General features: G+C 25.1%; 1 protein-coding gene across 2 annotated transcripts; it reads right to left on the bottom strand.

Moving 5' to 3' along the window:
- Positions 1–32: 32 nt before the first annotated feature.
- Positions 33–9,297, bottom strand: LOC145834034 (5'-AMP-activated protein kinase subunit gamma-1-like). Of its 2 annotated transcripts, none has more exons than XM_082941354.1 (8): positions 9,157–9,297; positions 8,588–8,707; positions 6,964–7,206; positions 6,203–6,324; positions 5,612–5,729; positions 4,587–4,719; positions 3,548–3,659; positions 33–1,838 (listed from the first exon to the last, which is right to left on the bottom strand). In XM_082941354.1, the coding sequence occupies exons 1-8, from the start codon at positions 9,253–9,255 to the stop codon at positions 1,658–1,660; spliced, it is 1,128 nt and encodes a 375-aa protein (XP_082797480.1). In that variant the 5' UTR covers positions 9,256–9,297; the 3' UTR covers positions 33–1,657. The 2 variants fall into 2 exon arrangements, with proteins under 2 accessions (XP_082797480.1, XP_082797481.1); XM_082941355.1 differs by having other exon boundaries at positions 3,557–3,659.
- Positions 9,298–27,923: the final 18,626 nt, after the last annotated feature.

Below are 27,923 nucleotides of genomic sequence, written 5' to 3'. Positions count from 1 at the left end.
TAAAAAAAATTTTTGAATAATTTTTCATCACCATTATGAACCCACATATAGAATTAACTGTTTCAAGTTTTTTAAAAAGTAAGTTAATGAGAATGCATTAGTAAACTAGTTGTGAAAATTAACTTTAAATTTAAGGTTATAGCATAAAATAACAACAAGCAAAGCTATAATAGAAATGTTAGACAGTTATTAGTAACATAAATAATAATGTAAAACAAAACTTACTTTAACATGCCAAAAAAATTATATAAAACAAATGATTAACTTTATTTCACTTGTTTTAAAGATGTTATCTGTTGAAGTAGATTAAAAAAATTTCTTAATTAAAACAAAAATTAAGAGAAATTATTTAGTCAAGCAAAGTTTAGAAATAAAAACTAAATAAAATAACAGCCATTAAAGGTTTTAATTTATTTAATTGTGAGTAAAATGCGTTAACAAAAGTTAAATGAAACAGAACATTATCAAGTAAGTGCGAAAAAAAAGTTAAAATAAATGATTTCCTACATATACAACAGCTTAAAACAACAGTTTAAAAGTTTTCCTTTTATAGCCATACGTATGTAATCCTCCAAAATGTTGTCAATTTTTCTTAAAAGCAACAATAATCTGTTCCTGAGTGCATATATATTTGTGAATAAATGTCCGTAGATGCTGCCAAATGCAGTCTCTTGACAATATAGACTTTTTCAGGTTTTTAACAAATGTACAACAGTTTTTCAAGTTTATATTTTCTGGAAAATTACTCCGCTATCCAAAAAATAAAAAATAATTGCCTCCAATAGGAAATTGAACTTACTTCATTGATATTATTCGTTTTTACATCTTAAAAGTTTATAACAACATTACCATTTCTAGTGATAATCTTGTTTTATCAAACATAAAACCCAAAGAACAACCAGGTTTAACTAAAGAAGTCAACTTTATCTTGGCAATTTACAGAACATTGTGTGGTGAATTTCAGTAGAAAAACTATCAGAAATTATATATTCAAAGCATGGGAGCATTCAATAGCAAACTTTGTTAACTTTGAAGTTAGTTTTTTTTTGAGAGATCCCATCTTAACAGAATATTATTGTACCAATCTGTTATCATCTTGAACTCAAGAAAAAAGTAAACTCAGGTGGATTCAAACGGCATCAAATAAGTCTAAGAGGTTGATAATCAACAAAATATTGATTCTCATCAGATACTTGTGTTAATGGTTGTTTTTAAACTTCATTGACTACCAAGATTTATTCAACTGACAGAAACATTGGATTTGAACTAGGCTGTAGCAACAAAAAGAAGAAAAATCTAAGAAAATTTTGCGTGTGTAAGTTAGGGTATGATGAAACAGAATAATAATAAACCAAAATTTTCCGTGAAAAATAGTTTGAACTTGTAGTCTACAAACCTTGTAATTGAATAATTTGATTTCAGTCTTTTTTTTCAAGCTGAAAAACTAAGAAAAACAGATGGATTCAGCTAACAAAGTAATCTATAAACAGAAATTTCCAAGAAGATATTTTTTGTGTGGTTATATTGAAACTTTCAACCGTTCTGTGTTTCAAAACCAAGAAAGAAAAGGCAGAAACACGAGGGGCTTATAAACAACAATCAAGTATCAAGAGTAAGGGCAAAGAAGTACTTATAAAAAATTCTTTTTATTGTGCAATTATGTGATCTGGGGTCTGAGAACGATAAAGGACAGAATGTCCGAGAGGGAAACCACCCCGACGAGAACTTCGTCGCGGTTGACCACCACCAGGCGGTGCACTTCCGCCCTCACCACCCGGTCTATTATGACGTTGAGGGTTTCGGAGGGGAAGCACCGCAGCACCGATCCGTCCGGTGATCTGTTGAGGGGAATTTTTATTCAATAAATTTAAATTTGATAATTTTAATTTAATTTTATTTATTTAGTTAGTAAACTATTATGTCATATTTATGAGGGGAATTGTGTAAAAAAGCTTTTTTACTCATAACTTATTTCTAAAAATACTCAAGTTTTTATAACTGCGTTTTGAATCAATTTTATTTAATGAATTTTTTACTATCATATGTGTTTTCAACTTGTATCACCTTAAAGCTCTTTTACTGCTATTAACTACATTTTTATTTAATGTCAAAAAACTCACTTGAACAAAAAAAGAAGCTTATGTATAGGTTTTTACTATCATTTTTATTATTACACTGATTTTGAAACTCAACTAAAATTTAAACTTAACCATAAATTCAACCTTAAGATTAAAATTTAAGGGCATGGGGGAGTAAACACTCTTTTTTGGTTTTTGATCTTATTTTATGTAGTTTTTACTAAGCTAAAAGATGCTTTTTACAGATTTAAAAAAATCAAAATAATTTTTGAGATATAGCCGGTCAAAGTTGGAGCCGACAATAGGTTCCTTATGGGAGGCGCAAACTAAAACGGCAAAAATAGACTATTTCACTAAAAATCTATCTTCTCCTACGTTTTTTGAGATAACTACCTCAAACTTTCAGGAAGTGTTCCTTGATATATTTAGAAAATTCTTTTGGAAGGAATTTGAAAAAAAATAAAAATATAAAAATTATATAAAAAATAAACAAAAAAAACAGTTTTTTTTTTGTTTTTTTTTTTATAAATTTTTTTTTTAATAATTTTTTTTAAATTCCTTCCGACAGAATTTTCTAAATACTGCAAGGAACATTTCCTGAAAATTTGAGGTAGTTATCTCAATAAACGTAGGAGGAGATAGATTTTTAGTGATTTCTAGTTATTTGCCGTTTTAGTTCGCGCCTCCCATAAGGATCCTATTGTTGCCTCCGACTTTGACCGGCTATATCTCAAAAGTTATTTTGAATTTTTCAAATCTATAAAAAGCATCTTGTAGCTTAGTAAAAACTATATAAAATAAGATCAAAAACTAAAAAAGGGTGTTTCCCCCCCATGCCCTTAATTTGTTTTGTTTTTAAGAAAAAAAAGTTTTTATTTAATTGTTTAAATACTAATTTCCATGACTGTTACATATCTTTTAAGATTTTTTATTTAAGCACTGACGAGGTCTAGTTCAATTATAAACTTAGCTTGCATAATAAAGTTTTAAACGAATAAATATGTCAATGCTATATTTTACTGTACATTGTCAAGTCATTCAACTCAATTGTCTAAACTTTATTTATTTTTTTATTACTCATACATATATTTTTTAAACATCATCAATTAAATTATTAGAAATTTGTACGTTAGACAAGGGATATCATTAAAATTTGCCTACTGGTACTCAACTAGTTGAATTTGAGAATAAACTTTACAATGCTTAACAAAGCTAATAGTAATTTGTTGAAAAAAATTTCAAGCTTAGAGACGTATTTCAAGCTTTGTTTCAAAACTAGCTACTAATTAGCAGTCATAAGGCGAAACTCAAGCATAGTTGTTTTTTATTGCATCTTAGAATTTTTTAAAAGATAGCTCAATTACCAAATAAATATACACACACAATGTTATCAAGTCACCTTTGTCTAATTTTGCTACGAATAAGTCTTTACTTATGTTTTGAATAATGAAGTATTCTAAAATGTTAACCTGAGGGGCCGATGGCTGAGAGCCTGTTTGACAGTGACGTCCAGGTTGTTGTAAGATCTTTGCACTGCCAAGTTGATCACGTCAAATTTCGCGTATATGTCCACCACTCTGCCTGTGTTTGGAGTATCAATACATCTAAATTAATACACTAAACATAAAAATACAATGATGAGTATTTAGGATGCTAAAAATAAAAATTATCTGAGTTTCAAACGACTTGTTTTAAAATTTAGGCATGATAGCTGGTTTTCTCAATAACTTAAATCAGCTGATCATTCAACACTGTTCAACTGTTCAGCTTTTATTATAACAAAGTTTAGTACACTTTTAAAGATTAATTTTAATGAACTTAATTTTCAACTTACGTACTGTAATCTATCCAAAATCTAATTAGTTTTTAGATAATAGACAATAAAATAAAAACTTAAATATTTTTTCATATAACAATTTTAAGCTAACTTTTTCAACTACTACAGTTTTTTTTTCGTTCAAGTTTTGAGTTTATAAAAGGATATACTTTCAAGTGAACCAGGAAAATGAATTTTATTTGAAAACTTTTGTTTAGTAATATCATTAATGTTGTTTTTTAAGCTTTATAAAACTTTCTCCAACTTAAAAATTAGTTTATATAAGTTGTGAACTACAACATAATAAAAAGTATATACACACAGTTATCTAAAAACTAATACACATTTGCACTTACAAAGAAAACTCTTAAGACAATTAACTACTGTACAAACAAACCTTTAGTAAAAAAGTCAACATTTTGAGTTATTAAAAGAACATGACAACATATCAATTTAACATAGCGGCATAAAAAAATAATCTCATAATAAATTTACCTAGTTTTTACTTATGTTTCGTAAACAATGTTTTGTTTGAATAAAACAAACAATCCTATATATATAAACTATATGAGAATTGAGTATAATGATATAATTAATACAAACCAGTAGTTGGTCAAAAAATATTTATCTAAAACTTTATATTTTTAGTTATAAATTAATCAGGTATACTTATTTTATTTAGTCATACAAACCAGTGGAAGGGTCTACCACAGGAAGTGCAGAAACTCTCTTTTCAACAAACATTCTCAGCGCTTCTATGATGGGAGTTTGCTCAGTGACGCTGCATAAGTTTGTGTATGTTCCTATACCTAATTCCTCCAATGTCTGTATAAAATAAACATTATATTAAGTTATTTACACTAGAAAGTTGCATAAATTAGTGTATGTTCCTATGCCCAACTCTTCTAATGTCTGTATAACATAAACAGTATGTTGAATTTAATTTAATTCTTCTAATGTCTGTTCAAATTATGTTTATTTAAATAAACACTTTAATAAATAAGTATATTATGAGTGTGTTTAAGTTCCCATGCCCAGTTCTTCTAATGTCTGTATAAAATAAACATGATAAATTATTTACTTTATAAAATATTGCATAAATTTGTGTATGTTCCTATTCCAAACTCTTCTAATGTCTGTATTACATAAATAGTATGTTAATTTTAATAAATAATTAATGTTAGTACGGTACATTATAAGTTAGTGCATGTGTATATGTCAATTTACTTCAGTACATATGTAAAATAATATAATTTAACTTTATAAGAAACATAATCGATTTTTTATATTTCAAACTGAGTAGTTGTTGTTATGAATAACTTATAACTTGAGGGAAAATTCGAGCTACACGTATAAGTTTTGAAATGAAATAAGGCTTTGCTTTATTTTGATAACACTTATTTAAAAAGAATAATTTAGTAAGGCTGCATACATGATTGTTAAATATAATGTGAAAAAAAAATTAAAAAGCAAATAAGAACACTTGCAGTTTTATTTTCAAAACTAGGAATTTAATTGTCACTTCATGATGTAATTTTAACATTTAAAAAAATACGCTAACCAAAATTTAACTGAAAACTAGAATTTATACTTCACGTAAGTACTTCTAAAGTAACATAATTCCATAAGTTAAACAAATAAATCTTTGAGATGTATCAATTAACAAACCTTATACATGAAGATTACATTATACTCTAATCGCGCAGGTTTAACAAACCTTATCCATAAATGAAGGCTTGTTGAGATCTGATATGAAGAGATTGAGAAATTTTAATATTCTCTTGTGCGTGAGAATGTACAGAGGTTCGCCTTCCGCCTTTGCTACTATAGGCAACCTGTTTGTAGGAGTTGAAAATTTTATTAGAATTAATTATATTATAAGTAAGGGCGTTACTGTTAATGACTTAAAGATTGAAATATATTATAATTATGAAAAAAAATCACTTTTAAGATAATAAGATATTCTGTTTGTTGTTTCAAAGTTTGTTTGTCTTGAGAGTAGACTTTTACCGCTTTAATGTTTGTTTTTGTAACCAAAGTTTAAACATTTATAAAACTTCTAAAGTAACATTTGATATTTTAATACTAGAAGGAAGCCAAAAAAGATGCTTCGTTATTTTGAGAGCTTATTGGATTTTTTTTTTTGATTTTACGTTATAATATTTATAAACTTAAAAAAAGTTAATAAACCATACTAAACAAACTTGGGTTTTAATGGCAAAACTATGCTTGTTTTATATTTATATTTTATATATCACTAATATAGTCAACTGTGTATGTATAAAATAATACATATAGCAAATATAACCTGTGAATTTTGTTTTCAATGAGTTTTTTCAGTCCATCATACAAACTTTCATGGGGACTGATGGCAATTAGCCTGCTGTGTGAGTTGATGTTCTTCCAAGTTGCTATTATGTGTTCTTCTACCTATAAATTGTTTATAAAATTCATAACTTAATCATAACTTTTGTACCAAGATTTAGATAAAAGTGAGTCGAGAGTAAAAAAAGACTAAGCATTAACACTAAAATATTTAAATATTTGCTCTTGAAAATTTTTAGCTAAACTTTTATAAAATTAAATTAACTATCCTGAGTACAACAATTTCTAAAAATGTAATGACATTACAGTCCAGTCTAATACTTATCTTTATTAAAATTGACAGTCTTTAATCATTAGCCAAAAATTATTTCTTAAAAGCTAACAGCCAATAGTAAATCATTCTTTTTTTTTTATCATCATTTTCTTTATTTACTTTATATATTACATGAAAAACTTCAGATAATTTTTTACAAACTAAAAAAAATAATTTTTATTTCAAGGAGGCATTGAAAAAAGTACTATTAAATTGAATCAACTTAATAGTATTATATTTAACATTAGTATTAAAAACTTATAATTTATAAAACCGTCGATTTTTGAATCAGTAATATACTGTTTTCAAATACCTAATATCTACTGGATAAAAATTAAATGTTTTATCTTATTCGTTTCAAAGCAACTAAAGATCAACAAACCTAATATCTAATATGTTCTAAACAATTTTTTCCAAGCAATTTAACAAACCTGATGCATTTTCTCTGTGGGTGACTTGTAGTACGTGTGCAAGATGTTGATGAAATCGGTGATGGTCAGCATCCCCACAAACTTCTGCATGTCTGTGTCCCACAGCGGTGCGGCCCTCAGCCCGTTTGCGACTAGCGCGTAGAACGCCTTCTTCACCGACAACTTCGTGTCGAACACCACCAGCTTGGACGATTTGGGGATGAGGTCGTAGCACTCGTGCTCCTTCATGAACTTGGCGTACACCTGAAAAAAAAATAAATAAAGTTGTTATACTACTAATACTAACTGTTATATTACTAACTTAATAGTAAATACTGTTGGTGGTCAATGTTATGTATAACTGTGAAAAAATGTTTTAGTAATTAGTAAAAAAATATTAAATATTGTCAATAGTAAACATTAAATCGAATAAACAAAGATTATTATTTTTATTGTAAAAAAATGTTATGTTTATTCATAAATTATTTTAAATATGTTTATGAAAATAGCTGGTATGTTCCTTATACACTTATTTACCTTATAAATAGAAAAAGTTAGTTTAAAACTGTGTTTGTTGAAATGCGAAAGTAACATTTGTTTTTTAAAATTTTGTTTTACAAATTTTACATTGAAATGTTTATTGTATTGAAAAATGTTTTAGTGAATTGTCAAAAATTGTTGGTAGCCAAGTCAAAAACTAATTGTTCTCTCAAAAAGCTGATTTGTTCCTATTGCACCTATTACTTTATGAGTGGAAAAAAATAAATTTTTGTTTAGATGGAAAAAAACATATGTTTTGTAAGCTTTGTTTTACAAATTATACACTCACATGCTTATTTTTTTGTTAAACTTTTTTTTTGCATTGTGTTTTTGTTAAAGTGGATCAGGTTTAACTTTGCTCAATGAACAGTAAAAATTATAATAAAAACTGTCAAAAATAAAAGTTTTATTAAAACATATACTTGTTAGCCTTGTTGTAAGTTGAAAATGCGTTTATTCAAATTATACTTGTAAATAAGTTTATACTTTTAATTTGTTTAATTAGTTACTTAAGTAGCTAGTCATTTAAAGGTACTACAAGTTAGTTAGTTCTTGTTACTTCAATTTACTATTGCTTAAATATATTTTAATAAAACTAAAGTGTATACAGTGTCCTCTTATCCGGACAACCTATTATTTTACTCCTTTTTAAAAAATATTTATATTTTAAAACTTAAGTATACTGGATCATTGCTATTTAGTCAAAGAAAAAGCATTTAAAAGTTTACTTAATTATTCTTTAAATAAGTAGAAAATTTGCATCAAAATTGTAAGTTAATTTGTGTTGCTTTTTAATTAATTGGCACTTAATTTATAATTGTGTGATAGTGTGTTTTATCAATTTATTCAAAGTTTCACAAGTATGCCATGATCAACCAGTAATAAAAAAAAATTGTTACACACATACATACTTGTTAAATTAGTTTTATGCTTTTTATTCATATTTCTCTTAACATGTAATTTATTTGCTTCATTAACAAACACTTATTACATATATGAAATACTTCACCTACATAGTTACTTATGGTAATAAAAAAAATAAAAAACTGCAAAAGTGTACAAGACTAGAATTTTTACTAAACTATCAATCATCAATCACACATACCTTATCAGTGTTTTCATCAACTGAAGATGATGATCCCACGCCCAAACTCAATGAGTCCATCATCTCTGTTGAGTAGGACATCACTCTGTTTATCCTGCTGCTTGAATCTTCTGTCAGGTCCTGTTTACATTTTTTAAAGCTTCTTTACAAGGTTTATTACTAGTTTTCGTTTTGAAAATAAAGAGATACAAATCAAATTAGCATTTGATTACAGTTTTAGAAAACATGGGTATATGTGGCCTAATTAAACTTTTTTATACAGTTAACTATTATAATTAAACTATTGATAGATTTTACAATAAAAACATGGATATAAGTGGTTTGCTTGTATTTTTATTTTTGAAACTTTTATTTTCTTAAAAGGGCACAAAACTAAAAACTTTATTTGACCTCACATTAATCTTTGCTTCTTGCAATTGTATCCAAAGAAATTTTAAAGTTTTTTATTCTCAAATAGGTTACTAACATCAAAACAATTCTTTTTTTTTTATTTCAAATCATAGCCAATTTATATTTCCTATTGAAGGAAACTTATTTTATTTTATTATACAGATAACAAATTCAAATACCTCCATCTCATTAGATCTTGTCAATGGATGAAAACCCGGGTGCTTCAAACTGTTTGAGCTCCTTTTGTTCACGTTTCCATACGAATGGTGCGATTCCATTTTACTTTTTCATTTTACAAGCGTTCACACAAAATAAAAAAGTTCCTGCTAAAAGCATGATACTTGAGTTGATTATTTTTTTAACTTGCTTGTTATATGGTCAAAATGTTTCTATCAAATCTGTACTCTAGTATGTTGTTTTGTCCATATAATTTTTTTAATATTTAAGTTTTGTCAGTAAGTTTAGGTTAGAAAAAAAAACAAAATCAGTTTTTATGTTATTCTTTCAGGACGTCAACAACAGTGATTTTCTACTTTTACAAAACCTAACACAAAACTAACAAAAATAAGTATTGTGCCCACTAGACAATAAAAATAATATACTATTATTTTACAATACTACTTAGAGTTTAATTATTCTGTTTTGTAGTTTTTGTTATAACGAGTATTATAATAGAAAAAAAAAACAAAACAAGTGTTATTCAAAAACATTTTTATACCTTAATTAAAACTCTGTACACACTACTGTGTGAGTAGATGTCAAATATGCACAAAGGAAAACTTTTGGGCGAAGACACTTTTGCAGGGTTTAATTTATTGTGTCTATTTTGTTTTGTTTTTTATTATTGTTACTATCACTGTTACCCTAACTTTTACCCTCGGTCAGTAACTTTTTTTCTTTTTAATCTTTTATTTTACATACTTTTTTACTCTTGTGCAAAAAAGACTATTTAGGCAAAAATGTCTTTGGGCACCTACTGTGTACAGGTGCAGACCATAGTCCACTGGTCTTGAAAACTTATATGTCAAAAAATATTTTTTGCTGCCTACAAACAATATCTTCATTGTGAGCCTTAAATTAGTTACATTATTACTGGCAGTTAACTTTTACAGTAATTGATTTTGAAATACAGATTAAAATTACTCAAAGCTTAAAAATCAAAAATATGAACTAATTAATTAACTTTAAAAATGTAAAAATATAGGCATTGCAGCATTTACAGTAAGATATAAAAATTTATAATACAGTACTATAAAAAGTTTCAGGCTATTTTTTGAAAAATTGCTTCAAGTTATTTGTTAAACAGGTTTGACATTTCTTGAGTAATAAAAAAATTTCTTGTAACTTGTATACTAGTGTTTTTAGCATGTATACTAGGGTGCTTATAACAATGAAACCTTTGAGTTTTCAGCTGAAAATTGTTTTAAATGTGACAATATTTATAAAAAAAACCTATGCAAAGTTAAGCTGATTTTGAAAAACCAACATCTAACATAGAGGCTGTTGTGGATTTTCTTAAAACAACCCAAATGTAAACGGTATGAAAACAAAAAATTAAAACCTTCTGGTTTTTGGTTGAAAATAGCTTTAAATGTGAAAACTATCACAAAAAAATGTGCAGAACTTAAGAAGAATTGAAGAAAGGTTTAAATTGGAACTTATTATTTTTTACCTAAAAAAAGGGAAAAAAAAAACTACACAAAACAATTCAGTCTTAAATTCTGTATTCTTGGTTTTAGCTGACATTATGTTAATCAAAAATGTACAAAAAATGTTTACTCTTAGCAAGTAAGTTTTAATGGCATAGTGCCGTAAATCACCTTTTTCACAATCTAGTCTTATTTTATTGAGTTTTAACTAAGCTACAAGTTGCTTTTTACTGACTTTTAAAATTAAAAATACTTTTTTATATAAAGTCGGTCAAAGTCAGAGACTACAATAGGTTTCTTATGGGGGCACAAATTAAAATAACAAATAACTGGAAATCACTAAAAATCTGGCTCCTCCTACATTTTTTGAAATAACTACCTCAAACTTTCAGAAAATGTTGATCGCAATATTTTAAAAATTCTTTTGGAACAAAATTTAAAGAAACCAAAAATTAAAAATTTCTAACAAAATAGCAATAAAAACTGATTTTTTGTTTATTTTATTTATGAAAATTTTTTTTGCTATTTTTTTTTTTAACTTTGATTTGAAGCTTAATTAACAACATACTTTTTTCTATATTAAATTATGAAATTCTTTTTTAGTTTTATAAACAAAAACAAATTTTTGTTCTTAAAAATTTAAAAAAAAATTAGAAAGCTCAGGAGGCCATGAGATAAGAACATCTTTTTTGAAAAATAGTAAGTAAGTGCAAAAACATTTACAAAAAACTTAAATTATTTTGCTTTTTTGGGTGTATCTCTAGGTAGCAAAAATATAAAAAATCATAAGTAGCAATAACTATAACTAAGTAAAAACAAAATGTTAAGTACTTTGAAAAAGTAAAACTTATAGAACTAGTTTTATGTTATGAATAGTTTGTCTTTTTTTAACTAAAAGTATGAAATAGTTATATAAAATATTTTAAAAGAAAATTTAACTTCATTAGTTTTACACAAAAAAAAGTAATTATTTTGAATAAACTTAACAATACAGAAAACAAGCACAAACTTTTTTTTATTCTATTTATAAAAAAATCCTTACAAGATTGGAAAACAGAGCCATTAAAACAATTAACTATAAGTAAAACTGACAGAAGATTAGTAGAAAAAAACAAATCATAAATGCAATTTAAAAATCAAGTAGTCAAGTAAAAAAAAACAATGTAATATGTTAGAAAATTTTCTATAATAGTTTTTAATAAGTTTTTTTACAAGTTCAAGTTAAAAATTTTATAAACTAATTTGTGGCTTTAAATAAATTTATATGGCCATAGGGTGGTCCTACATATGATTTTTGACAAAATTAAACATTGTTTTACAACTTAAAGTATATACTACAAGATGTTTATTTAATCATAAAACTTCTACAAATTTTAGAGACAATGTTTAATTTGTAAATAGAGTTTCTGATGCTTTATTAATGGAATTTTTTGTTGAACTGAATTTCCAAGATTGATAAAAAACTACTAAAAAGCTATCCTTCCTAAGTTTTTTAACAAAATTACATAAGTTTTTAAAACTTTTCCTTGCAATATTTAAAAAAATTCTTTTAAACAAATAATGAAAAAAAAAATCATAAATAAAATCAGAAATAAGGATAGTTTTATTTGTTTTTATTTTTTGCAAAATTAATTTTTTTTTCTAATTGTTAAAACTTATAAAAAATAGAATGAAAAAGTGTGAGTAGTATGTTGTACTTTTTTCTTCCAATCTTTACAAAGCTTTAATCCTTTTAACTATATTTCTGACTGGGAGCAAATAGACTTTAAGTAAGTACATTTGTTTAGCAATTTTAGTTTGTGCCTTCCATGATAAGCCTATTAAATTTTCATACTCAAAAGCTTTTTATTTCAGAAACTACTTTGAATTTTAAAAAAGGTAAAAAACAACTTATAGCTTATTTTACATTTGTAAAGATAACAAAATTATTAAAAAGTGATTTAGTCTTTATGGTTTTAATAATTTCCAAATTGTTGAATCAGTGGTATTTATTTTTTGCTGTGAGCATCAAAATGATTTTTCATAAGCCTCCATAGTGCAACTTTTTAAATAAACATAAAACTATAAGTAGGTATTGGCTGGCCTAGATAACTATGAGATTTGTGTAAAACTTTAAAAACTAATACTTAACTAATAACAGTTGTTTAAATATATTATTATTAGTTGAAAATAAAAGTGATCTAAAAGGTTAGAAACTTTAGTAAAAATATCTTTAATAAATTTTGATGATGCTGCTAATTAAGTAAGCCTACCAATAATTATAATTTAATCCTGTGCTAAATTTAAGTGTAAGTCTATCTACAGAGATTTATTTTGAAAACAGCTTTGTCACTTTTAGAAAAAAAAGTATGTTAAAAGTTTTTGTTTTACAAAAGTAATGATCATGCTTAAAAATGATTACAAATGCTTGAAAATGTTTTTGATTTTACACTAGCAAAACGCTTATTTTTGATAAATAAACATGTTTTTTATACAAGAACCTTTTTAATTATGATTTATTTTTATTTTGTACCACTGACAACGTACATTATCAATCCAGTGGGTGCATAACAACCTAAACTGCCTTTTTTTTATTGGTTTTTAACTTTTTTTTGCACGTTTATTTCAGTATTCTTTTTTTTTTTACACAATTAAGTAATTAATGTGCACATTTTGAGAATAAATGGTAAAACTTGCAAATTGATAGAATAAAATACTTTATTTATACAGATATAAGCACCTAACAACAGGTATTTTAAAAATTTTGTACAGCTTGATGACCAAAAGGTCTTTCTCTACACCAAGTTTATAATTGTTGTCTTAGTTGTAATTTTTGTAATGACCAAACTTTTGTGATCAATATACAAATTTGGGTAGTTATTAAATAATGTTCAAGTTTGATTTTTATAAAAAACCCAATTTTTTTTTTGAAAACAGGGTAATTTTGATGCATATGTTTCAATCATTAAGTTTTGATCTTGCAAAGTTCAACTTTAAGTTTACAATACCATCATTAGGATCCATGTGCCATCAGACCACAATATTACAGAACTGTAGATTAATTTTCTTAAATATTTATGAGTTTTTTTTATGTTTGTATAACTTAAAGGTTTGAACTTCACTTAAAAACAATTTCTTGTGGTTTTGAAAATAAAATGTTAGAAAAAAAGAGAGAAAAAAGTTAAAGCTCACAACTAAGGTCAATGGATTGGTGTGGAGAAAGACCTTTCAGTCATCGAGCCTCACACCATATATGTGTAAATAACTTTGATAAGTTTTTGATAAAATTTAATTTTAAGTTAAAAGTATGATTTTTTTTTAACTTAAACTAATTAGAGAATTTAGTTTTTAAAGACTAAAAAAGTATGCCCTTTTTTTAAACCCATTACTGCCAATATTGACCATGAAAATCATAGTCTACCATGGGCACCACACCATCTCCTCCCAAAGATTTTGTTTTTTATGATCATGTACGATCACATTTTTCTTGTTGCCCTCACTACAAGAGCAACAAGAAAAATGCAATAAAAGGGTCAATAATATAACAAAAAGGGAGAAGTGGTGAAAATGCTATAACTATCATATTATCTTTTTCTAAAACTAAGTGTTTTTTTTTTTAATACAACAAAAAATAAGAAAAAAACTACTGCTTAAGTAAATAAAAAATTAGTTAATAAATCTCACTTAAGAATAAAAATAAACAAAATAAGTTTCAACTATACCTGTTGAAAACCCTGTTACTCTAAAACAAACTCAACAATTATTTTTTAATTTTTTTTAAAAATAACAAATAAATAAATAAATAATAGTAATAATAATTAATTACAAACTCACATGAAAAAAAAAGTTAAGTTAGTTAATAAAAACTGCTTGTTCAAAAACTATATCTAAGACCAAAAACTAGTTTTTTTTAGTTGTGAGATTATAGACTTTAAAATACTGATAAAGTGATATGAAACAAATTTTTTTTATTTAAAAAACTTAGATTTAATCATTGTTTTATAATGTTCCCTGAAAATGTTTATCTGTAAAGGTAGAGCTTGAGACTGATATATTTTACTGCTTAAAAATGTTTCTTTTTTTATAAAAACATTAGACTTACTCCAACATCTACAACAATAAACATGATAAATACAGTTAATGTTCTTTATGGTAGATATTACTGAACAAAAGTGTAAATCTATTAAAATTTAATAATTTAGTTACTTCTGCATAAGCAATAGTGATCTTAATATGTTTTTCTATTAAAAGTCAGTATTTTTTAACTAAGTTTGTACAAATGGAAAAAATTAAAACTAAAGATTTGTAGTTTGTACTAATTTATTATTTTCCTATACAGTCTTGTAAATGTGGCTTTATTAGGTAAGGATTTTTATGATGGCTCTAAAATATTTCCGAATTAAACACTTCAAGACCAAAACCTAGTGGTCACACATTTACAAAAAAAGTATAAAAAAACAGATAATCAAAAAAGATAAACTATGCATCCATGATTAAGATATTAACATGTTTCAAAAAATATTTCCAACATTGGACTTAAACATACAACATTTAGTATACTTAAATAAAGTTGAGTTGTGGTTGATTTTTAAGTTTTGGTCTACCAGTACTCTGAATTATTGAAATAAGATTATTGTTTGTTTATGGTCATGGTCTCCTGTATCATTGTCAGTTTCTTTAATTAAAATGGTGTTTAAAGCTTTAAAGTAAATTTTCTCAAAACTAAGGCAACTCTCAAACTTGAATTTAACTTCTACAATTTTAGTTTGAACTTTTAATAATATTTCAATAAATTTATCTTTTGTAAATAATTTTGCTACAAAATCTAGTTCACGGAAAATAAAAAGTTGGCTATTTTGTTTATTATTTCTCAAGCTATGTTATTATAACAAATTTGCACTAACTTTACGTAAAACTAAGTAACCAATACAAGAAATTAGTCCAAAGTTTTAGTACAAACTTTTAGAAAAAGTTCAAACATTAAATTTTAAACTTTAAACTATCTTAGTTTAAACTAGTTTTTAATCATAATTAATTAAACAATAATTATTATGTTTAACTATTATATTTTTTATACTAATATATTGTTTATTTATTTATTGAACAAAAAAACTCAAATAATTTGGTCATGGGACTTAATGAAGGAATAATCGTCGCAAACAATTTGGATACATTCTCTAGGACAAAACAAAACTATAATGCGCTTAATTGAATATCAGTATTTTGGCTCGGGCTTTAATTAAGCTTATATGGGATTACTGTACGCTATTTAAGAAACTGTAAGTTTTGTTTTTTGTTACAATAAAAATATAAAATTGCTTTTTTTTTCCTTCAAATACTAATTTCATCAAACATCTTATCCAAATCCTATTATTTATTTTCGGTTACAGGACATCTTAAAAAAAAAAATAACAACGAAGAGTTTATTTAATTTTTATTTGATGAAACAACTGTTCGACATTTTTTTTTGACGATATATTTAAAGTAGTATTGTCAAAAACCAATTAAGAAATTAAAATTATACATATTTGCTTTCTCACGAAAACATGGGTTGTGCAATAGTTTCGAATCCTCAATACATTTTTATAAAATTATGTTCGCGGCCGCATACTCAAGCTTCATAAGCCATGTGGAAAACATTTAAAACCTCGAAAACTTAAATTTTATAAGGTGAAAAATATAAGCGCTTATTTTTCCATATTTTTTAGAAAATAAAAATAGATGAGATGTTTTTATAGCTCATGTAAATTCGTTGTTTCATTATAGTTGAATCAAAAACTATGGTTTAAAAAATAATAATTTTTATTAATTGATAACCGAAAAGTGCCTTTGTACACCAAGTCTTTGAACAAAATTGTGAGCGCCTTTTTTTGACTATTTTACTTTAGCTTTTGTCAAGTAAGTTTGACAATGGAAAATAATAATCAAATCGGAGGTAATCTGACTGGTAAAAGTTTTATTTGTGATTTTTGCAAGAAATGTTTAGCATCTAAATATATATTTATTATTTACGAAAAAATCATACAACAGAAAAACGACACAAATATAAATAATAATAAAGTAAGACAATTATTAGTTAAACTTTTGTGTTTTGACTAAAAATATCTCGAACAAATTCGTTATTCATACCATTTTATCTAACAAATATTTTGTTAGTTTAATTATTTCGTCCGAACGATATTGATTATTATGAGTTGAAAATACCAAGTAGTAACTGTTTTAAACCAAATGGTTCAAAAATGCTCCTTCGCATAAAGAATTAGATTTTTAACTTTTGGCAGATCACCTAAAATATTGTCCATCCTTACAACAAACTAACGAAGTAATATACAAAGAATATATTACAAAACTTTTATGCATACAACACTTTTATGCAAAAGTACTATATTTAAACTAATGCAAACAATTATGTTAAAACTATTTTAAAAAAGTAAATAATTTTAATCTAAAATAAGTTAAAACATAATATCAATTTAAAATTTTTTTATTAAACACTCCATTACATATACACAAACATAATTTTTAAATTATAAGATTAAACAGAAGACAGCACTATTCAACAAAATATGTGTTAAAACCAAGGTATCTTTGTAACAGAAAAATCTTCTATGTCTTTTGTTAATTCACACGATTCTTCAGACCATTCAAGTTTATCAACATCATAAAATATTATTGTTGATTTAAATTCTAGAAAAACTGCAATTTTGTTACCGATTACCACAGAATCATTGTAAGCGGTCATAGTAGGATGCTTAAGAGATACAAACTTCTTTCCAACGTTGTCAAATATTTCATTAAACCAACGACCAATAACAAATAGCTTGTCTTTTACAGTTACAAGATTGTAAGAACTTTGACAATGTATCATATTAGGTATTGATGTCCATTTATCAGCAAATACTTCATATGATTCCGTTGAATCCAATGCGTTGTATTCATATTTTCCACCACTAACAACTATATTTCCTTGAAAAACGACACAAGATGCAATTCTTCTTGCTCCTGCTATTTCAGAAACTTTTTTAAAGTCTTTATGCTTTGCATTGAACTCTAAACAGGAGCTAAATTCACATTCTAAGTCACAATCATTTTCATAACCATCTCCGAATAAGTATATTTTATCAATAAATGCACAAGCAGAAAAGTATGAACGTTCATCAAACATGCCAGTTACAAAAGTTCACTTATTTGAAGAAGGTGAATATTTCTCTACAATATTTACCAAATTGTTAGCATTATCAAAACCACTAAAGAAATAAACTTCTCCTTTTAAACAAACAGCTTCAAAACGAGTTCGTTCTTTTTCCATTGAGGGAGATTTTACATTGTTTAATTTTTTACCATTAATTTGATACATAGTTGCAACTGCAGTACCATTAGCTTTACGGCCTCCACGCAACATTGTATCAAATTTAATTTGACTACAATGTCTACTTGTATGAATACTCTTTGAGAGATTTTGAAAGAAACTAATTGGAATTTCATTTAACATTTCAGCAGACTTAACATCTAACTGTTTGTCACATTTCATACTGAATTGACTCTCCAATTTCATTCAAATATCTTTTAATTGAACAAACTTAAAAGTAACCTGTTTTATAAAGTAATATAAGTGTATATATCCATATGTATTTTTATTTATTTATAACAGACTAGTAAACAAAGGAAAAACAAAATTTAAAAAAGTCTTACTGTATATTTATTTAGTTTAGAGTGTCTCAATACATTTAAAGAGGATAAATCTAATTTACAATTGTTGTTATACAAGTTTGTTATACTTGTTTTAATTAAATAAAACTAATTTTATTAAACTTTCTAATCGCATTAAAAAAATAAAACAATGACACCACTAAACTTAAACTTAAAAACAGTTATGAATGATAGTAAAACATTTAAGTTTACTAGTTGAAAACACGAAAGTTTTTTTGTTCTAAGTGTTTCTATTTTTTTTTACTTTTTGTTTCTTTATTAACAAATTACAATTTAATACCTTCCACAAAAGTTTCAATTCAGCAGTATCAAAAATCATAAAATGTTACATATCTGCTTGACATTATTTTACGACAATAATATAAAGTTATTTGGCTAACAATATTAACTGTTAAATGTATTATTACGTTTTAACAACTAAACTGCTCTCTTACAGAACCTGAGTTAAACAATTAACATAAATATAAGTTTTATTGTTATGTTAATAAAAGAACTATTGAATTTTGACAATGTTTTGCCTTTTTACTTGAATGATTAATATTTATTTTAAAAATTGTAAAATTTTAAACAATAAATGATTAAAAAAGACTGTTTGTTTAGTTTATGTTTAACTATAATATTTTATATATATAAAATTTAATATAAACTGTTTTGGTGTCATAAGTTATATGGACTCTACTGTCCCTAGGAAAATATTGTACTAAACATTTTTTTAAAATTTGCGTTCCAAGCGTAAAATTTTGTTACTAACAAAGTAAAAGTAAATTTTTTTATAAATTTTTTTTATAGGGTATGACGCATTTATTACTTTTAATGATATATTTAACTTATATATAACTATAATTTTTTTTATTTTGAATCTTTAATATTTTTTTAGTTTGATAGAGTGTAGACTGCAGATACTATACTACATTTTTGTTTTATTGTTTAAACCTTGAAGTATTTTACAGCAATAAATTAAACAGTTTCTTTGTTTCAAAAATGAAGCAATACTTTTTAATGTAAGCAAGATTTAGCGCTAAAATGGCTGAATAAATAAAAGATAAGACATATTTAAAGTTATAAGTAATAATTAAGCAAAAATCTATAAAAATAATTGATCTTGAAGTATAAGGAATTATAATATAGGTGTAACGATAATTTTGGTAAGTAATTAAGTTTATTATTAATACAACTTATGTTGATAAAATTTAAGTATAAAAATTAAAATTTTATTCCTTACCACAATAACTTTATTATGTAAAATACTTCAAGTTTAAACAATAAAGTAAAAAGGTAATATATTATCTGCAGTCTATCAAACTAAAAAAAATATTAATGATATAAAAAAAAAACTTCATTAATAAGTTAAAAATTTCTTCAAGTTAAAAAGTAGTTTTTTTTGAATGAGTATTACTCAGTGAGTGGTAAGTTTTATTTTACTATTAAATATTTTCTTAAGCGTAAAAATTTATTAATGAAATAACAAAAATATTAAGAAAACGATATGGTTGCAAAGAAAACGTTTAAAATAATAATTTAAATATTAAAAAAATATATTTTGACTAATAATGCATCCTTTAGTATAGATATTTACTGAACTTCAAGTCAAGGGGTATGTAAAAAGAAGATGGTAAGTTTAGTAACAAAAAATTTAATAAAATATGTGTGTATACTTTACACCTAATTTACATCTAATTTAAATCTTGTATTCATGCAAATGAGTTACTAGAAACTAATAGAACTATTAGAACTATTAGAAAATATAGTGGTTGATAATCTGATAAGACTAAATAAAGTAGTATAACGTATAAAAAATTTTTTCAAAGGACAAATATATATTTATATATACATAAACTGTCTAGTTTGTAGAGTTATTTTTTAAATTGTAAAGAGTTTTATTGTATGTGTAGTTTTTAATAAACTGAAGATTAAAATCTATATCTTTAGAAGCTGTAGTTAAAATTTGTTGAAAAAGTTTATATAGCTTTAACTATTCAATTAAAACTAAAAACTCGAATAGATTACTAGGATATGAAATTATACAAAAATATAGTTTTTGTTACCTCTTTTAACAAGAAACATTACTAAAAAAAAAAAAAAACAAATATAAAATAGTTTTATACTTAGTACTGTTATAGTTATGACAGTTTTATTAAAATATTTATTTAAAAAAAATTTCGAAAGATTAAGTAAAGGATCAGTTTGTATATATATATATATTTATGACTTAAAAAACCAAAATGTTTTATTCAAACTTTAAAGCAGTACTTTAGTAAGTGTCGCAATACCTTAACAAAATACAAAATTGACATGTTCAAACTGTTATAAAATTTACTAAAATAACTAATTTAATTTTATATACACACTAATGTACAGAAATGCTAATTTTTGAACCACATTTTTATTTAATACTTAAATTAGATTAGGTGTAGTTTAAGCATATTTTTTTTATTATAATTGTTTCCACTTATTATATGCAATTGTGAACAGACACATTTAAAACAATTTAAATAATATAAATTAAAATTGTTTTTGTTCAGTATATATTTTTATTTTTCAAACTATTTTTTTTTTGCAAAATAAGTTAATTTGTATGCGTTGCATACGAAATACCTAGAGGCTATTTTTTTAAACTACCTAACATTACAAACTAGATTAAGGGATGATAAATTAGTTAAGTATGTTTACTTCTAATCAGAATACTTCAAATTTAAGTGAATAAACAATTTAACATTGTTTCACAGCTGCAAAAAACACTTATGACGTATGTTTTGTTTAAATTATAGTTTTTGTTTTAATCAATTTGATGTTAAAATTTAAGTGTTTCAGTTGCTATAATTTGAAATATTATTTAAAATATTGTATACATATAAATGTGTACAGTCAATGTTGTCACAAAACCTTGAATTCTAGAAATGTCTAGAGTTTGATAATCTAGTCTAAAAAAATATTTTAACTTTATTATAAAGTTATTACAAATAAAGTTTTCTCTAATAAAAACATAAGTTAAAAAATTAATTATATTATTCTAAAGTGGGTCGATTTGTTCCTTTGGGGGCCATCAGCAGTTAAGGGTCACAGATGGTAATGAGATTATAGTTTGAAATTTACATTAAATATTCTGGAGTTGATGACAAAGAGCAAAAAAACTAAGGTCTCAGCAGTTTTAAATGGTAGTTTTTTGAGTGATTCTGATGGATGGATCCATAGCTTTTTTGATTTTTTTTAAAACAGGCCTTATGAAAAAAGTTTAAAAAGCTATGATTTTAAATAAATGTATTCTCTACTTGTTTAATAATACACTATTTAAACATTTTAGTGCAGTTATACTCTAAAGAAGCTAATTTATTTTTACACTGTATTAGTTGTGCTTAAACTTGATCTAAACATTGAAATGGTATGATTAAAACTTTATGTTAATGTAAACTTGTTTATTAGCTCACGAAAGTCTAGACTTCAGGATTGTCAGGTAATTTTTGCTGATATTTTCTATGATTTACATTTTTAACATTAAAAAAGTTTAACAAGTGAGTTTTTAAAAGACGCTTTGCTGTAAATATTGTTTTTATTAATATAAATATTTATATATTATAAATATATTGTTATTATATTTTACAATTTAATGATTCAGTGCGTACTTCTGTGAGTGGGTGCCTTATCAATATATTTACTGTATCTGTTTAGAAAATTGTTGAATTTTAGGTTATACACACGAACAACGTTTTAAAGTTTTGTATAATATTTAAAAAGGTTAAGTTTGGTTTATACCATCTTAGTTGTGTTGTAGCAGGATATCAAGTTGCACTGGATTACTGCTTAAAGTTGATGGAAAATTTTGAGCTAATATTATTTAAGCGGTTAAGAGAAAGCTTGGAAGGTCAAGTTAAATCATTATGCAAGTTTAACACAGTTAACATAAGGAGAAAAAAATGAAGACAAGAAACTACTGATGTAATGTTGCAAAAAATAAGAACGCTGCTATAAAAAAAACTAACATAAACAACATTTCAAAATAACAAAAAATACAAACCAAAAAATATTTTTCTTAAAAAAACCTGAAAATAGAATCAATCATTAAATATTAGTAAAACAAGTTTATTTAAAACAAAAAAAAAACAAATCAGAAATCTTAGTAATTCCAATCAAACAAGTTATTCAATTAAGCAGTCATAGGCAACAAACAACTCATATAAAAAACAGATCAGTTTTTAACATTTAATGTTTAAACATCTTTACGCAACTACAATCATTAGAACATTCTTTTTTGCGGTTGTCTCAAGAACTCCATGAGTTTTAATTTGATTCATAATAAAATATTAAAACTCTACTTTTTTCCTTAGAGTCTAAATAGTTTTGCTTTACTTCTTGAAAAACATGTATTTTATAACCAACAGTATTCACAACAACTTTTGGCGAACAATAGTTATTGTTTTCTATGTGTGGATTTATAATCATTAATGTAAAACTCATTTTTAATAATATCAGATACTTCATAATTTTTGTCAAAGTATCTAGCTACCACAAAAATTTTATTTCCTACGCTTACAGTGCCATGACAACATCTTTCTTGTAACATGTCAGGAAGTTGTGTCCAACTATTTTTACGGAAGCTACATGCTTCAACAGATTTTAAAAGGGCAGTGAAAAATTCACGAATACCTAAACATTTTACTCTCCAACCGCCAGTAAGATTAATTTTGCCACGAACAACTGCACAAGAAGTATCTTCTTACTTTTTGTCCATTGAAGATATGTAAATCCACTTGTTAATTTTGCAATCGGAAGTCAAGTGATGACAGATTCTTGTTTTTTTTCACAAATTACATTTATTTTCTAAATAAAACTACAAACAGAAAATCTTGACCGTTCATCAATCAACGAAGGCAATACATTTGAACTCCTAATGGCTTGAGAAATCTTATTAAATGAAGACCTTTGCTCACTATCTCAAAGTACATACAAGTTTGAGTCACAAAAGACTAATTTTGAATCACCAAGAGTTTTCAGTAAAGAACAAACAGGTTTTTTACGTGTGAAATTTCTAAAACTGAAAGAAGGTTCTAACTTTTTAATTCCATCTTTACGTACAACTATACTGATGTCTTCTTGAGCACAATACCTTGCTTGATACAAAACAAAAAACTTACTATTTAATTGTTTATCATGTTTCATACTGAACTAACTGTCTGAATTTATTCAAATATTCAAGTTTAACCTACATTATAAAACTTTCTTTGTATTCATTGACTAGGTAATCGTTAAACTTTTTAAATTGTAAACAATCTTATTCTTTAATATTTATCAAGTTTTAAGGTTTTTTTTTTTAATTTCAAGAATCTTAATCTGAAGTGAAAGTTTAAAAAATTATAATACTTTAGAAAAAGTGTTAAGTTTGTTATATGAGAAGAACTTTACGAAGAGTTCAAAGCCGATGTTGTCAGTTACGTGACAATCTACTTGCTACCATTGCTGCGAAACTCCGACCCGAGTGAAATCGTTGTCAATATATAAAAAGTATAAGATATTGTCAGCTTATTTAAAATTAAATACTACGGTCATTTATTCAGTTTTAATAAGAGCATTTTCAGAGAAAATGCCTAAAATGTAAAACAAATTGATCATTATTAATTAGCAAAACGAGTTTATTTTAAATAAAAAAACACAAAATAGAAAACTATGTAATTACAATCGAACAAATAATTTCAATCAAGTATTACAACTCAACTAAAAATGTTTTTTAAATTTCAACGTTTAAACATCATTACGCAACTAAAATCATCAAAACATTGGTTGCAGTTGTCTCCAAAAAACCATAATTTTTGTTTTACGTCATAATAAAATGTTGAAATTCTACATTTTTCCTTAAAAACTAAATGATTTTGCTTTACTTCTTGGAACACATAAATTTTATGACCAACAGTGATCGCATCGACTTTAGGCGAATAATAATCAATATTTTTGATAAGTGATTTATTTTCATTAATGTAAAGTTATTTGAAATACTATCAAATACTTCACAATTTTTGCAAAAATATCTAGATATCACAAACATTATGTTTCCTATGCTTGCAGTGCCATGACCACATCTTTCTTGTAACATGTCAGGAAGTTGTGCCCACTTATTCTCATGTAAGCTATATGCTTCAACTGATTTCAAAAAGCCAGTGGAAAATCCACGAATACCTGATCGTTTCATTATCCGTCCCCCAGTAACAACAATTTTGCCTCGAAAAACTGTACAGGAAGTATCTTCTCTCTTTTTAATCATTGAAGCTATGTGAATCCATTTGTTAATTTTGCTATCGTAAGCCATACAGGTGTTAACAGATTCTTGTTTTTTATTTCCACCAACAACAACTAACTTCTGCATGAAACTACAAATACAAAATCTTGACCGCTCATCTAACATTGAAGGCAAAACACTCAAGCTTCTAGTAGACTTAGAAAACTTTACAAATGAAGTCTTTTGCTCACATTTACTAATTACATACAAGTTAGAGCCACAAACGACTAATTTGGAACCACGATTAGTTTTCGGTAGAGAAGAAACAGGTTTGCTTCTTGTGAAATTTCTCAAACTAAAAGGAGGTTCTAGCGATTTAATCATTCCATCTTTGCAAACAACTATACTGATGTCTTTTTGAGCACAATACCTTGCTTGGTACAAAACAGAAAATTGACTACTTAACTGTTTGTCATACTTCATTTTGTGTTGACTGTTTGACTTCATTTAAGTGTATTCAAAACAAACTGACACAAAAATAACATGTTTCATAAAAAAGGCAAATAAATAAATGACTAGTATTTATTAGTACTTTGGAATTTTTGTAAACTTTACAGATTTGTTTTAAAAATATACACATTCAACAAAACCTATTTTATAAAAACTCTTTGTGTTTAATTCAGTAGTGCTGATTAAGTTTTAAAGCAAGATAAGTTTGGAACATTGTTTTTGTTTTTTTTTTTTAATTTAAAAAATTTATACATTTGATAATGAAATGTAAATAACTAAACTTAAGGTATTAACAAATAAGATTACTAATTGCAAATATAATAAGTTTATAGCAATTTAAATTATTTTTCTTTTACTTACACATATATTAATTTCTCTTTGAAATTAAACAAAAATAGTCTTACTAAAGATTTTTTTTTCTATCTTTAAAATATTAGCAAACAATATTTTGGCGATTAAATGTGTCTTTCAATTCAAATGATTAATATAAGGTTTACATTATTTTATAATCATGAAACTAATTAAAACATAAAATACTGTAAGCTACTTGATATTTGATTCTTAAACCGTTTTAAGTACGTAACAAAACTAAATAAATAAACTTTAAACAATAAACAACAAAGAAAAACTTATTAATCAAAATTTTAATCTAGTTAAAAATTCTTAAACTTAACCTCGACATGCTTTTCATTTGTAGTTAAGTGTACTCAATTAAAGTTAAAAGATGTTAGATAAAATAACTTTAGTTTGTATAAGTTAGACAACGGTTTCAATAGTTCTATGCAATATAAGCGTTTAACATTTAAATCTCGTATATCACTTTTACTCTTTAGCTTTGTCAACCATGAAGTTGGTGCTGATTATATGTGCTATATAATTCTTTTAAAATCTTATTTCGTTTTTATTTAGAGGTTTGCGGCAGACCTTCCAAGTATAATAAGATGATAAAATAAGGCGACTAGCATAATAGTATTTTCAATAAATATTTTTCCTACAAAGTTTCATAAGATTTAAAATATGATGATACAGAGATGTGTCTCTTGTAAATTGAAACATTTATTTTCTGTATTTCGGCAAAATATTAATGTTTATTAAGTTATAATTTTAAAACACTGTATTCTATTTAATTCAAAAAGTCAAAAAAATCAAAAACTTATTAAATTAAAACATTCGAAATCAACAAGTAAATGCATACTCATTATGACTAACATCTTAAAAAATATGTATCATAAGTAATAATGTTTTTATTTAAATTTCAATTTTGTGATTAAACTACTAGTTCTGATAAAAAATGTCTCTTTAAATACATGACTGATTTTTCATGATCAAAACTGTTTAAATTGTTTTTAAGTTAATAAGCTTTAATATACTTAATAATATAAAACTGAATACAGTTTACAACTGTATTTTACTAAAGATTTGTAAATTTTGTTTAAATTTAAATTAAGTAACATATTTCTTATTAAATTAAAAAAAAACTAAACTAGTATGAAAAGCAATTTTTATATGGTAAAACTGTACACTAGTTTTATAAAGCGGGAGTTTCATAAATCTATAGAAAACTTTTGTTAACGTAGACGACACTTAAGTTCGAACAAAAACTCAATTTCTGTTGAAAAATTGACTTGAAAATATAAAAATATCAAAGAACAAATTTGTAATTTTAAGACTAGTGTTTGCCGTAAAAAAGAAAATCATATATTTATCATTCAATTATATAAAACAAATTTTACTGAATTAAAAGGGCTTTTAAAGAATTTGTTTCATAATTAAAAATAAAAAATCAATACTATAATGTAGCTTATTGTTATAAACCTCAGCTGTTAAAGTTTGTAATAATTTAATTGAACATTGCAGAAGCAGACAAATTTGTTATAAAAATATAGTCTTTATGGAAACAACGTATGTTAGAATTCGTCTTACTTAAAATTTGTTTATATATACGTAATAACAAACAAACTACTCTGTTCATTAGTCGATTAAATCGATTTTAATTTTTTAAATTAATATGTTGTTATATATAACTTATTTATATTAAGAAAAGTTTATATTGTTTTTATAATAAAAAAAAAAGAATTATTTAGTGAATATTTAGTGTCAATTAAAATACTAATTGTATAAATTTCATATCAAGACACAACATGATTATATCGTAAGTTAGCCAAATTCCAAGTGCTAAGCTTTAATTTTTCATACTAGTTAATTTTTTAGGCATATAATTTCCTGCATTTTACTTCGTTAGTGTATTAAGTATTGGTACATTGATAAAGTTTTCTTAACAGAAAAACTGTTTTTGTTATTAGATTTTTGACATAACAAATGTGTTCAGTAAATTTAACAGAATATTTGAATTTTTATTTTATTTTCAAAAAAAAAAAAAATGTTTTAATAAGCAATGTTAATTTGAATTAAATAATTTTTTATATTGAAGTAAAAAGTATACATTTACGTCATACTGATATAAAAACTAAAATTTAATAAAACTAATATTAAAAAAACTAATATTCTAAATTACAAATTTCAGCAATGATGCAACTATCATATCACAGTAAAGAAGCATAATAGAAACATGTAGATTAACGTCATTGGAAAATTCTTTAAGACGGTTACTTCAAACTGGCCAAGACGTTTAGGATAAATTTTTATGTAAACTTAAGACAACTCTAAAAAGTACTGAATCTTTTAAAGAGTTGAGTCAAATGTTGATTTCTCAAATAATTAAACATTAGAGACGGTATAATTGCAGATCAATAGTATTACGGACAACAGTTATAAGTAGTTGTAGACTAGTAGTTGGTCTATGCGTATTTAAAAAAAAATTAAGTCTAGGTTATAATTATACCGATAGTTGTATTATGCACAATATTATATGAAGAAAAATTCGGTATTTTCA

Source organism: Thalia democratica, chromosome 4 (assembly GCF_965202585.1).
Source record: "Thalia democratica chromosome 4, ktThaDemo2.hap1.1, whole genome shotgun sequence".
In the NCBI taxonomy this organism is placed as follows: Eukaryota; Metazoa; Chordata; class Thaliacea; order Salpida; family Salpidae; genus Thalia; species Thalia democratica.
Note: the sequence above shows the minus strand (reverse complement) of the source record. Positions and strands in the feature narration are given on the sequence as shown.

What these genes read in the sequence shown, in the direction of transcription:
- LOC145834034 (XM_082941354.1), bottom strand. Translation starts at nt 9,255, where the DNA reads ATGGAATCGCACCATTCGTATGGAAACGTGAACAAAAGGAGCTCAAAC. An exon ending in CCACAGAGAAAATGCATCAG is followed by an intron (nt 6,325 to 6,963) that starts GTTTGTTAAATT and finishes AACAATTTATAG; the next exon opens with GTAGAAGAACACATAATAGC. An exon ending in AGCCTTCATTTATGGATAAG is followed by an intron (nt 4,720 to 5,611) that starts GTTTGTTAAACC and finishes TATTTTATACAG; the next exon opens with ACATTGGAGGAATTAGGTAT.